The sequence below is a fragment of the Dendrobium catenatum genome, unplaced genomic scaffold (genome assembly GCF_001605985.2).
Source record: "Dendrobium catenatum unplaced genomic scaffold, ASM160598v2 fragScaff_scaffold_390, whole genome shotgun sequence".
NCBI lineage: Eukaryota > Viridiplantae > Streptophyta > Magnoliopsida > Asparagales > Orchidaceae > Dendrobium > Dendrobium catenatum.
In genome coordinates this window covers 5,381,665-5,395,364 of record NW_021318852.1, presented here as the reverse complement: position 1 = coordinate 5,395,364, position 13,700 = coordinate 5,381,665, and the positions used below count along the sequence as shown (strand labels likewise).

Below are 13,700 nucleotides of genomic sequence, written 5' to 3'. Positions count from 1 at the left end.
TGTTAGTTATGCGTGGAATCTTATTATGTTGATCAATTGGGTTGTATTGTTGCCTCGTTCAATCGTTCAGCTCGCTGAAGGGTTGTAAGGGGTCCTCCCCTGCTTGGATTTAGGTGCAAAGCACCCGAATTTTTCTTTTTACAGCATCATGTACCCGAGCGCCCCAACGCTACATGGTTTGGTAGAAAAAGACAGAGTGCAGAGCGTTGCGGAGCTTCAAACCTCGGCGTTGCGACGCTCCATATCGAGCTCTGTGGCACGATCATGTAGGCTAAATTTAGAGAGTGGGAGTGCTGCGGCGCTCCAACTACACGTCGCAGTGCTGCAAGACCACTGTGTAATTTTCTTTGTTGTTTTTCATTAAGATTTGTGTTCCATGGTTGTTGTATTATATCTCTTTATATGTTCTAGTGTGAGAACGACATGTAAATAAGAAAATGAGAGAGTGAGAAAAATGATAGATCTGTATTATTTCTCTCAAATTTTCATAGTAAATTTCTAGAAGAGGCATGTCTCTGTGATTTTTTCCTTGTTTTGAGATTTTCCATATTAAATCCTGATGTTCTTTCTTTTCCGCTGCATTTTCTATTTCTTGTTTGTTTCGTTCCGTGTTTTGCTTCCTCCCCCCAACAGCAAAAAATCCTACTCCAACAATGACTATGAATGAGTTGATGGGAAAGCTAAATTGTATGATTCCTCAAAAAAATAATCAACAACTCCTGTTAATTCTTATAACCAACTCAGAACTTTGAAATTAGAATCCAGACCAACAAATTTTATATAAGCCAAAAATACTCTCAACAAAATCTTCAAATAAAACCTTCCACACTTAAAAAATCATCATATTTTTATCACTCAAGTCTCTATTACATGTTAAATATTGAAAGAAAAAAAATTATATAATGTCGTATCTTTTTATGATGAATAATTCTTCTAATTCTCACAAAATAAATACGTATTAAAAGAAGCATTAATACTAAGACTTTTTAAGAACAGATACTTCACCGACGTTCAACACCATCTAACACTGGCATATATAGCCAATTTAATGCAGTTTGTTTCTTTTCTTTTTTTTATTAACCTCCGTGGATTCTTATGGGAAACTACTTCTAAATTCAGAGCTATGGCATGAATGATCAATTATATCCCAGCGCAAAATCAATTTGTAGCTGGAATTTATTACTATTAGATTTCATTTTGATCAAATCAAGGCAAAAGTTTGGCTTATGACTATTGAATTAGCTCCATTCAACTTATGACTATTGAATTAGCTCCATTCAACTGAAAAAACGCTTCGATTTTCATGCAAACTTTGAGTTAAACTCAAAGCCTAATTATAAGCTCCTCATTTGAAGCTTAAACGCACTTAAGCGCAAATCAACAGCCCCTTAATATTTTGAAGGGTCACTTGTTCTCTTAAGTCTCTATTTTAGGCTAAAAATTGAACAAAATGGGGGTCTAGTGGAAAGTATGGGGCAGATTCAACCGTCTACTCGACAGAATAGCCTAGTATGACAGTACAATGATTTTTTTTTTAAATATTCATGTCATTTCTATGGGTGAGTAGATGGACCACTGCTTTTGTTTATCAACACTGTTCGGCTCAAAAACAAGGAGTTCTATTATTGCAGCATTCAAACAAAAACGAATACGCGGTTCTTTGATCTGTTGGTTAGGAACTTTGGCTATCAACTAAGAGGTCTTGAATTCGAATCTTACGTATGTGATGTGTGTGCTGGTCTTAATAGGCCTAAATGTCTAAAAAAATGAATAAATGCAAATAAAATATAGATAAATTCCACTGTCCAATTCAGAATTCACAAAAAAAAAAAAAACTTTTGACATAATAGAATGATAACGAATACAATAGAAGCTACATAAATTTATTACATCTTCTCTCTCTGAAGTTCAATGTCAACATATCATAACTTTTCTTTCTAAGTTTTAGATTGGGCAGCATAGTGTTTTTTCACCAATATATATTTAGACAGCATCGACAGTGTGCTGACATTTACAGAGTTCGAGTCCCATCAAATATTGGGGCTCGTAATCTGTCTATGTCAGTATGTCAGCTTGTAGTCAAATTTGGCCTAAAAATTATTTCACTCTGGGAGATATAAAAAAACAGTAATTTTGGAAAAGCACTGCTTGAAAGTGAAAAAAAAAAGACAGTAAAATATTTTCCTACTCGACAAGTAGGAAACAAGAATGAATAATGCTGTACTCTCCAAATCAATCAACATAAAAATAAAATTTCATTTTCACTCACAAGATCCACTGAGCATGCAAGTAATACTCTCATTTTATAGCAGGCGTCTAAATATCTAAATAAACGTATAATCCATAAAAGGTACATAGCTATCAAACAAGTGACAAAAGGAATTAGCAAACAATTAATAAAAGTTTACAAACTAATCTAACCAATCAAAGAGATTACCTTAAGAACATAGTTATAAAAAATTGAGAATAACATAGAAGTCCTTTACCATGACTACTAATGACTTTCGAGATGAATTAGCAGAAAACCCTTCACGAAATACTGAGTAGGTATCTACTACAATTGAACAGTGCTGAAGCCAAAGACAATAAGCTTAAATACATAGTACTGCAGTCATGAAGCAGTTACAATATCAATATCAGTAGCACGCACATATCTCATGAACATCACTGAAGTTCTTCATATTCTAATGAAACTGCTAAAAAGCTAATATTAAAATTCATTTAATTAAGAGGAAAGTAGTAGGCTAATAGTGTTACTTATTTCCCTGCAAGTTTGGCTGGATGGGCTGCACACGAAAGGTCAATGGCATCTGAGCTGCATACTCCCTATCTTTCTGATGATAGCCGATGTCCAGTTCTCTCATGCTCCCTTCCATTGCTAGTTGCTGATGATGCTGTGAAATTGAAAACAGCGATTTCCAGAAATAAGAGGCAAAATGAAACTTACAAGAACTATCTAGGAAAGATTAGCTCAATTGCAATATGAACAACAAATTAAAAATTAAAAAAGAAATATAAGTCTTGTGGCAGGATTGTTTCAAGGTTTAAAACACAATTAATTATTGAGGCAATTTTTGTTCGAGTCTCAAAATTAAAAAATTATATAAAGTGAAAATAAAAGTTAAAAGCTATTTTTATATAATACCCAAATAATATGTAAAAAGTTATATATTAACATTCTATTGAACTATGAAGTAGCAAATTGATATACATATGAAATAAAAAATAGCATAAGATGTAAAGTGGCAAGGGATGAATTGCGTGAAATAGAATTGAAATTCAAATGTTACAAGAGCAAAACAATGTTAAATATAGGAATTGATAAAAGTATTATATAACAACAATTTCAACTCTAAATTCCTTCTTTTTACTTATCCACATTTAATTCCTAACGAAAGCTAAAATAGTTCGCAACAACTCAAAAATCAGCCGCATTGTCATCACTAAGGAGTCTTTATTTGAGTCACTATAACAAATTGGTCTAACCCCTACCTCATTCTATGGAGTGTAATGCCTCTCAATGTACTTCTTTATTTATTTCAGTCATCTTCTTTTTTCATAAATATTTTTCATCACAATAAAGATGAAATTAATACTCCAAACTATTTAGAGGAGGAGGTGATGGTGGTTTTCGGCCTTCAAGTGATCCCCAGCCGGCGGTTACAATGGTGGTGGCTACGGTGAAGACAGGGGACTAGAGGTCGAGGGAGTCGAGAGGAAGTTGTTGTAGCTTAGAGTTGCAATGCATGAAGACATGATTTATTCGAGACTTTAGTTTAGGATTTAGGTAAGCTTTATATATATAGGGTGAAGCATACCCTCAAGGCGTTTTTCACTAGAATTGCGTTGAGAGTAGCCTCAAGACGAGTCTCATATTGTGCAATTTTAAACCATGAATTGAATAGTGCCAAAAGAGTAAAGTAGCTATTTGAAAAATGACGGCTTATACTAGCTTTTAAGCCAAATTTTTCAATAAATAATGTTGGGAATTAGTTTAGGCTTAATCCAATCACTAAGAATAAATAAAACTAAACCCTAAATTTAAAGAAAAAAAGACCAAGAATTTTTTTACATCCTCATCTACTTGATGATTGCTTCCTATTTTTATTGGTACAGATTTCATTACGGTGAGGATGATGAAGTTTTACAAGAGAAATTCCCAGCCTCATATTTTATATCTTTTTTGATCTCTCTAATAATGGCACCATTTTTATGATGAAATCCAATGGAAAGTGAAACTACCTATGAAATCTCCAAAATATTTTTAATGAATTAAGTTGTAAATACTGCAGACCTTCCAAGGATCCAACCCCTTCCAAATCCCACAACAACCTTATCGCAAAAGTTGATCCGCATATTTCCTATATGTAAGCATTTTCTGTGTAGGTATAATTATGCTCCACAACTTAACAGACAGGAAATGGAGTGTTGTAATTGTATCTCTTATTTCCCCCTTTATTTAGAGCAATAACTGAATTTTATCCTAGCATTAACTATAGACTACTTACGAAAAAGTGTAAACCACCATAATTAACTTATCAGTGTCCTAAAAGATAAGAACTCAGAGTAGCCAATGTATTTCAAAAAAAATTATTTCCAACTAGGTTTGAGGAAGTACTAGAGATGCAAATGCAGGTTATTGTATTGCAAAAATCCTTGTTTGAAGAATATGACGCACCAAATAATGGCATGGTGCCTTCAAGTTTCCAAGTGTTTGCAATACACATGACAACCTTCTACAAGTGTCAACTACTTTACGGATAATGGTTGAAATTGGTCTTAAAAAATTTCAGGAATGCTCACACCATTTCTATCATTAGGCCTGTGAAAGCTATCAAATAACATAAGAGATGTGAGAGTGAGTTTATGAATGTTTAATGCCCTAAAGGAGTAAAACAAAAAAATGAGGCAATAATCTACAATGACTTTGGAGAAAGACAACCAAACAAGGAATCTTTTTTTTTTATTTCATATCCTGACTCTAATTCATTCTTTCCCTCCCAAGCATTTCCTCCCTCACATTGTGATCCCCTATTTTCACCTGCTAAAAGACTAAGCGTTCTTGTGAAGTTCTACAGGAAGACTAATTAAGCGCAGGGAGAGGAGACCAGCCAAATTCACTTCCATTGAAATGTCTAGCATTAAGTAAACATTGTATTGCAATTGCCTTAAAACAAATGTAATAAAAGAAATGCAATTTATTTTCATGAATTTGATTGTTACAATCTAGACTTGGATCTGGGTCTAATTCTTGATTTAGGTCTATATATTCCCAAGTCCAATGGTGAGATTCTTTTCAATAAAGGAATCTATGGCCGCCATCTTGTTTTTCTTCATATCATGGCCACCCCAATTTTTTTGTAGTCGAGCCTCCCAATTCCCTCACAAATTCACCAGAGGAAGAAGGAATAAAGAAAGAATGCTTAATCAACCAAAAGATATACATCAATTTGGTATCAAAGTCAAAATCTCAAAGTTTCCCAAATCTAATTCCATACTCCTCTAATAAACTTTATAATAATATAGTCTGGTTGGTAAAATCTTTGAAAATGTTGCCAAGATTAGATGGAAAATCCCCTTGGTTGGAGCTAGTTAGGGTTTGGTGACCCCCTCTAAAACTACTACTTTTATGAGTAGTAGTATTTTTTGTGTGTTTTATTTTCTTTTTTTTTATTGGCATTGTATTTTATGTATCATCCCCTACTCCAAAAAAATAAAAAACAAATTTTCCAATTAATCAAACCATTCCAATTAGGGCTTTTGTTAGGGTCGGCCAACTTTGCCAAAAAAGACCTAGTTGCAATTTTAATTTCAATTGGATAACCAAAACTCATCTAAAATTCACCAAGATTTCATATCCATAGCAGACATCCCCACCTTTAATTTTCATACATTATGTTCACAAATATCCAAAAATTCTAGAAGCCCTACGTCAATTCAGCCTACAGCCATAAAGAGAAATTTGCAGACCAATCTTGGGAAAATTTCAGGGAAAAATATAAAAAATCCGCAAGAATTCTCCAAAATCTCTAGAGCATAAATAGACATCTTCCCCTTCAATTTGGCTTTTATTTCAAGTCAATTGGACTTCCGGAGAGGGAGATCCAGTGGGTAGAATCTAGCGTTCCAAATTCTGGACTAGTTGTTTTAATTTTGTTGGCCGACCACTAAACCCTTCCAAACCCTAATTTCATTCAAAGTTAAACTCAACCACATAGCTTTTTCACGAGGGAAAAACTTCTCGCAATGCGCTCTGCTAGGGTTCTGGATGGCACTCCCCTTTCCATCACCGTGTTTGTGCTCTCTGAGCTTTTCAGGGAAGTCTCGTGCCCTAATTCCTTGTGTTTTTCATAGTTTTTGCAGCTCTTTTTTGCTTTCCGTCTCCTCATCTTTTCAATAGAGGGAAAACGACTTTAAAATCCCGGTTTTTTGGCGGGCAATCCCTCTTTTAGGTCCTTTCGTGATGCTTTATTTGGTTGTTCTTCTTATTCTTCCTCTAATTTTCCGGAACTCAAAATCTCTTCATTTCGTGGGGTGCCTTCACCGTAGATTTTCGATGAGGAAGTTTTGACACTTGCATCTCCCTTTGAGTTTTGTTTAGTGGGCAAATTTCCTTCTCATAGTCCTACGCTTGAGGCTATTCGCAAATTCTTCTTTAACATCAAGCTCAATGGTGAATTTTCGGTCACTATTCTTAACCCTAAGCATGTTCTGATCAAACTTGTAAACGATCTTGATTATTGTCATATTTTTTCTCACCGTTCCTACTTTGTGAACAATTGTTTCATGAAGATTTTCAAGTTGTCTCTTACCTTTGATGTTGAAATTGAATCACCCATCATTCCTATATGGTTTTCCTTTCCAAATCTGATACCGCACCTCTTCTCTCCTAGGATTCTTCATGGGCTTGGTTCCATGTTTGGTCGCTCCTGAAAATTGATAATGCTACTTCCACTGGCCGTAGGCCGTCGGTTGCGCGTCTTGGTGGAATTGGATGTTACCAAAATTGTTCCTGATAAGGTTTGGGTTGGTTCTGAGAGCTTGGGTTATATTCAAATGGTTGTTATGGAGCCTTTTCCCTTTTATTGCTCTCATTGTAAGTCTTTGGGGCGTTTGAAACATGAATGTCATATTATTCATCCCCAGTTGCCTAAAGCTTCGGAGGGTATTTTTAATCATGTTCTTGAGCAGTCTTTTAAGGGTATTGTTCTATCTGTAGATGACAATGTTGGTCAGGTCTTAGTTAATGAGTTACCTATGGTTTTGGCTCCTGTTGGCCCTGTTGTGTCAGATGATGGTGTCGTTGTTTTAGCTGATGTTGCTAGTGATTTGGTTCAAGAGAGTGAATCTATTGATGTAATTGATGACAATGAAATTTTGGTTAATGTTGGCTCTTTTGTGTCTAAGGATTTGGAGCAGGATCTGCTTCCCTCTGTTATCGGGGATGCTAATGCCCAACTGGCTTCTGTTTTTTGTTGGGTAAGTTGTGGCACATTTACCTATTGAATGTTCTAATGTAGCTAGTATAGAGGGTGTTGATGGTTTCTTGAATGTTCATAATTGCTGCATTAACCTTGTTGCAAGCCCTACTTGTGCTGATGCTATGGAATCGGGTAAATTTTCGATTTCATTAGTTGATGACTTGATGGGGGTAGTGAAGCTTTGGCCGAGCTGGGAAATGAAGGAGCTGTCGTGCCTCTTAGTGATGTTATTTCAGATTTGTCTCCTACTGTGAATGTTTAAAAGGGATTTATAGAGTGTGTTGAGGTTCCTATTTCTGTTATGTTTAATGCAGATTTGAAAGCCCATCTGGCCCGGTCTGTGTATAACTCTACTTTGGAGCAATCTGATTGGCTGGATTTGGATGAGCCCCTGCCCACGCCTTATGGGGGGGAGGGTGATAATTTTGGTGACCATGTAAATGATGATATGTATAGCTTCATGGTAGGGTGTGTAGTTGATCAAGCGGTTCTCAATGGTGGTGGCAAGAGATGTAAAAGTAAATCTAAGAAAAAATAGTTTTTGGGTTTACTTTCCTTTCGATGTTGTGGCATTTTTTGGCAATTTGGATGATGATGAGGAGGCAACCTGTTTACCTTCAAGCTTGGTCTTTGCTTGTGTGGGCTATAGGTTGTTATTTTTTGGAGTGTTTATCACCAATGGATGGTCCGTGCCTGGCTGTGGGATGGTTGCAGGGGGCTGCCATTCCCTGAGTCCGTTGTTGGCTCCTTTGTTCCTATTTATTTGATTGTCTGTTGTTTGGTTGAGTTTGCTTACCTGTTTCTTTTCTGTTGTTTTTTAGCTTCGGCTGTTTGTGGGTCCTTGTTGTATTCCCCTTTTCTTTTTGGAATAAAAATTTGGTTTAGAAAAAAAAAACCACATATAGCTTTTAATTATGTCCCTTAAAAATAAAAAAGAAAAAAAAATCGCTTATAGATTTTAACTATTGAGATATTATCTGTTTTGGCCTAAGGGTCTCATGATTTTGTCATGTTTGTATAACTTCCCAAGAAAATCACCCATCCCAGGATTTCTCTGAGATGAGCACGCTTAACTAAGGAGTTTCTTAATAAAATTTTGACTATTACACTAAAAGGCGCCTTGATGTTTAAGAGTTTAACTTCTTTTTACTTAGGGATTTCACAATCTTCCTAAGTTAAGTAACTGACATCATCGTTAATATCTTTATTCTAAAATCATCCACTTGGCAGATAAAATTCTAGAGATGTCACCTATAAGTCTCACCTATAAGTTCAAGTGATGACTCCCGCCACGTAGCACTTTGTCTCATACAAGGTTCAAGACGTGGCTCCCATTGCGCAGCACTTCGTATTGTATGGCACTTAGTTCTCATCTTCTGGTTGGTATAATGCTCTGATACCATTTGTAACAATCCAAACTATTAACTATCGAGATATTGTCCTCTTTGGCTTAAGGGCCTCACAATTTTGTCATGTTGGTATTCTTCCTAGGAAGTCAACCATTTCAGGATTTCTTCAAGATGAGCATGCTTAACTGAAGAGTTTCTTAATGAAATTCTAACCATTACATCAAAAGGCACCTCGATGTTTAAGAGTTTAACTTCTTTCTTACTTAAAGGATTTCACAACTTTACTCTCTTAATTATCTTAAGAGAGCCCCTCATCCAACAATTTCATCACATCCAGTAATCTAACCCAACACCATCCACTCAAATTTATAATTGGAATGAAAGGAAAATATCATAAGGATCAATTACTCATCAAGAACCATAATTTTACATAAAGATTCCCATAGTGCAATTGAATATTTAATACATTCATGGAATTTACTTCAAGATCTAAAGTCAGAGAAGTTGATTACATGATTTAAACCAAATGAATAAAAAGACATAAATGTTGATATCCAAATTGAAGTAGAAGCCCATAATTCCACTGCATTAGACGATGCCTTCAAATGAAGGCTAGAAGTTTATTTTTATTTTAATTTAAATTAATATGAATTATCATTTTGGGTACTCCTACATTTAAATTTCAATCACTTGTTAGTATTTGATATCAATTTGGATAAAATCAGTTCTAAATGTTGATTATAACCCAATCTGTATAAATAAGATATGATTAATGTGATTTTCCTTATCCATGACTTACAATTAAATTCAATATTCAATCTCCTTTATTTTGTCTCTATTCTTACTTTCCACTCTCTCAGTCCCACTAGGTACACTTCATGGGAAAGTCTCCAAATATTCACTACTGATCTCCAATATATATTCCAAATTGTAGCAGCACGGTCCTTTTCCTTACAAGAAACCACATAGAACTATTTTAATCACAACTATATTGTTCCCAATATTTGAACATCTTGATTTCATCATAAGCCAGAGGAATAAGGAATTAAGAAGTAATACCTACCCATCCATATGATATATATCAGCATCTCTCATAATCTACTACATGACTTGTTAGTCTTCTTTTGTTTTGATAGTTGGAAGTTGTCTTTTCTAAAGATAGTTGTTTTCTTATTTTGTTCTCAAAGTTACGTCTTAATTTTTATAAAAGTAAGATTTGTTTCTCTTGATTGTTTTCTCTTTGTGCCTTGCTCTAATTAGCTTGCACCAATTGTTAATTCCCTTTACATATATACAACCCTCATTAAATACTTATTATTTTAATATTAAAAAAAAGCTTGTTTGGCAAAAAAACTCCCATAAAACGTTTTATCAATGTTTTTATTGATGAAATGTTGGATAGTACTTAGATAGGATACTAAGGATGATAATTAAAAGATTTGCTTGTTCTTTAGGATAGTTCCACTTTCATTCATGTAAGTATATTTAATTTGATTTTTTGTTATTTGTTTGAGTTTACAAATGGACTCATTATTTGCACTTATTTTTTATTGAAATTAATGGTAAATGGGAAAATAAAAAAATTTATCTACTTTCCTCTCAAAACCCCCTCTCAGTCTGTCCATTTTTCACTCGATCTCCACAACCCCTCTTAGGCCTTAAAAAAGGAAAAAAAAAAAACACAATGGAAGAAAAAGAAGAAGGCGAAGCAATCCAAAAAGAAGTGGAAACAAGGAAAGCATCATCTAACCTAAGGAATACTTGCAAGTTTGGTTTATGAGTTATCATGACTCTTATTCTCGTTCAGCCATTCAGCAAGTTCTCTCTATATCTCCTAATCCTACTTGGGGAAGCCACACAAGAAGCAATAATTATTTGGTCATCTCTTGTAAGGTGCCATCTAACTCAAGCCCACAACCAAATAGGAATGCCTATTTTGCATATGATCCACAATTCTCTATCAAAAAAGCTATATATTCAACCTCCTTGAGTCTATTATAGGCTTAAGAACCAAGCAATCATTGATCAGGATCATACTTTGATATCAAAACACTTATGCAATAGCATTCTAGGTCGATCAAGAGAAGGTTCAAAAGTATCCCGTATATGAATCCTAGATAATTGTTAATAGCTCAAACATTTGCAGTCAAACAAGTAAAAAAAAGATGCAAATCATATGTAAAATAGAATGACCACAAAAAAACATAAAGATTTATATTCCTACAAAATGTTACAGTTTAATTTCAATCATATTATTCATGTTAAACAAAACAGTATGCCGAGAAATTTTAAGAATATTGTAAGCTCTAATAAGTAAACTAGGCAAGGTTATTACCAATAGGTATGTGAGCCTTTTATTTTCCTCTTCAAGCATTCTTTCCTGCATATCGTGAGTGTGAGTGTATGAAACCAAGTATTAGGTCTAGTGTCCAACATTAAAATCTATATAAAGAGAGGGAGAGAGGGAGAGAGGGAGAGAGGAACAGAAAGGATTTGGTTCATGAAGCATACATTCTTTTTTAGCATCTTCAAGAAGTCCATCTGTTAGCTTAAACAAAACAAAAATCATCACAAAAAAACACCAGAAAGATAGCTAAAGGTTAAAAAATATATGAAAATATTAAACCAATAAAACTGTCACCTGTTTATCTCGAACACCAGTAAGACCATTCTGGAGGGCTTCCTCGATCGGGATGAGCTCTTTTGGGTTAAGAGAGTTCAGATCCTCCCCTTTCAAATGCCTGCACAACCATTCAAAAGCCCAGTCCATAAAACATGAATCTCGGTTGAAACAAACAGTCCCTAAATACAAATCAAATGATTTTTCTTTCAAACAACCTGAGTTCGATCTGCATATTATCATTCTCCTTCTTGATGCGATCGATTTCCGCGCTCAAGTTCTGCAATTGGTCTCCCAACTTATCAAAGTAGCCAATATCCCCATCAAATATTAGCAAAATCACAGATTTTCATAAAATTTTACCTCGTGTTTTGCGTCCCAGAGTTTCTTGCCCGAGTTTTGCTGATATTTCTCCAGCATCTTCGACAACCTTCAAATCCCACAACTCCCCATAAAAAACCAAGAAAACAAGAGCAAAATAGAAATCGGAAAATCGATAGATTAGATCAGCCTACGTGGTGGAGGGGCTACAATACTCAAACATCTTTCCAAGGCTGGAAAAGATAACAAGCGAGACCTGGGCGTCGCATAGCACGCTGATCTCCTTGGCCTTCTTCATGATTCCATTCCGCCTCTTCGAGAAAGTCACTTGGCGGTTCGTTGAGTTCTCGATCCGTTTTATCTCAATCTTTCCCCGCCCCATCTCCACCTAAAAGCGAGCGGGATGAATAAGGGACGGCAATAGATCTCCAGAACAAACGCGAAAAACCCCAAAAGGAGCACAACTAAGAAGGACGAGTGAATAGGAGGGGAAGAAGAAGAAGAAGAAGAAGAAAGGCTTTCCATAAGGGGAATGAAAGTTGGGAGCTTTCGGATCAGCTGAGGAGGACTGGCTTCAATTGGTATAGTAAAGTACGAGAAAGCTCACTTAGATCGCGAGGAGGAGCAGCAGCTCTTTCCAGAATTTATTTTTTCATGAACCCCCTCATTAAATCCTTTATTGATCATTTACAAATTGTCAGACGCCTTAATATTTTTCATTTTTTCTTTGTGAGATAAAATTATAATCCTATGCAATATAATATTTTTAAATAAATATGTTAAATATGCTTTTTCACCTTCATTCAATCCAGTTATTTTAAGAGAATAAAAATATCATTTACATAATAATGCTGAATATTCACCATATAAAAATTTAAACTTATAAATCATTTTTTATAATATTTCCATCAGAGTTATGATTAATTTTCAGAAATTTAAATAATAACCCTAAACAAGAAATATTACACACTCAACTTAATTAAGTGAATGCATCAAGATCTAAATATGCTTAATTATCATGATTTTGTTGTCATTATTATTATTATTATTATTAATTCTAATATAAACCTCCCTTTCAGAGATTTTAAAAAAACTAATTAATCTACTTAATAAATAAAATAAAATAAAGTAAAAACAATAACTAAAAATAAAAATTTCTATTGAGTTAAGATTTTTTTTTCTTTTTTGCTTACTTATTTTGCTATTTATTAGTACTGGACGTCTTTGTCACGCCTCTCACATGCATTTACTATTAGAGAAATGATGTGCATCTAATTTACAAGTTTAACACAATATTTATTTTCTTAATAATTAATTTCATGTTAAGAAAGAAAAAAAAAAGGAGAGCACTAGGAAAATAAAATTTAATATTTAAATATGATTATAATTACTTTAATTTCTTGTATAAATTAATTAAGCATATTAATATGAAAAAATTTGAGGTTATATATTAATCTAAGTTGATAAATACAAAAAATATTTTTAAAGTTCTCTTCGAATCAAAATTCCTTCGTTATAGACTCCAGATTTCCTTTTTAACTCCGTCGATATCATATAACATGTATGAAAATTTTAAAAAATAATTATTGAATTGCATGCTGGAATTAAGATTTGTGTACGTAATATTTGATTAAGATTCAAACTTGTTAAACAATATAACATAGCAAATACAATTATAATAGCCCAAACAAAATAGATGAAAAGGCAAGTACAACAAAGAATAAAAATTTAATAAAAAAAATATTATACTAAATTAAAGCGGTAACATTATTTTATAATAATATTTTATATAATTAGGAATAACACTAAAGTTTAATGTTTAAATTTACCTACAATTATACATAGTATTAAAGTTACATTTATCATGTATCATTACTCTCACTGTACTATCAATATTCCACTGTGCAGGAGAGCCAATTTCTTCTTGGT

General features: G+C 33.9%; 1 protein-coding gene across 2 annotated transcripts; it reads right to left on the bottom strand.

Moving 5' to 3' along the window:
• Positions 1-2,420: 2,420 nt before the first annotated feature.
• Positions 2,421-12,425, bottom strand: LOC110097524 (MADS-box transcription factor 2). 2 transcript variants are annotated; one of them, XM_020823941.2, is made up of 8 exons: positions 12,294-12,425; positions 11,966-12,159; positions 11,814-11,880; positions 11,669-11,730; positions 11,472-11,571; positions 11,342-11,371; positions 11,166-11,210; positions 2,421-2,894 (listed from the first exon to the last, which is right to left on the bottom strand). In XM_020823941.2, exons 1-8 carry the CDS (start codon positions 12,294-12,296, stop codon positions 2,754-2,756), a joined length of 642 nt encoding a protein of 213 aa, XP_020679600.1. In that variant the 5' UTR covers positions 12,297-12,425; the 3' UTR covers positions 2,421-2,753. The 2 variants fall into 2 exon arrangements, with proteins under 2 accessions (XP_020679600.1, XP_020679601.1); XM_020823942.2 differs by having other exon boundaries at positions 12,379-12,412.
• Between the last annotated feature and the right edge of the window lie 1,275 nt (positions 12,426-13,700).

Excerpts from the sequence above, each read along its gene's own strand:
- LOC110097524 (XM_020823941.2), bottom strand. Across the intron at positions 11,881-11,965 it reads TATTGTAGCCCCTCCACCAC|GTTGTCGAAGATGCTGGAGA; the intron begins GTAGGCTGATCT and ends TGGGATTTGAAG. Across the intron at positions 11,731-11,813 it reads TCTGGGACGCAAAACACGAG|AACTTGAGCGCGGAAATCGA; the intron begins GTAAAATTTTAT and ends GACCAATTGCAG.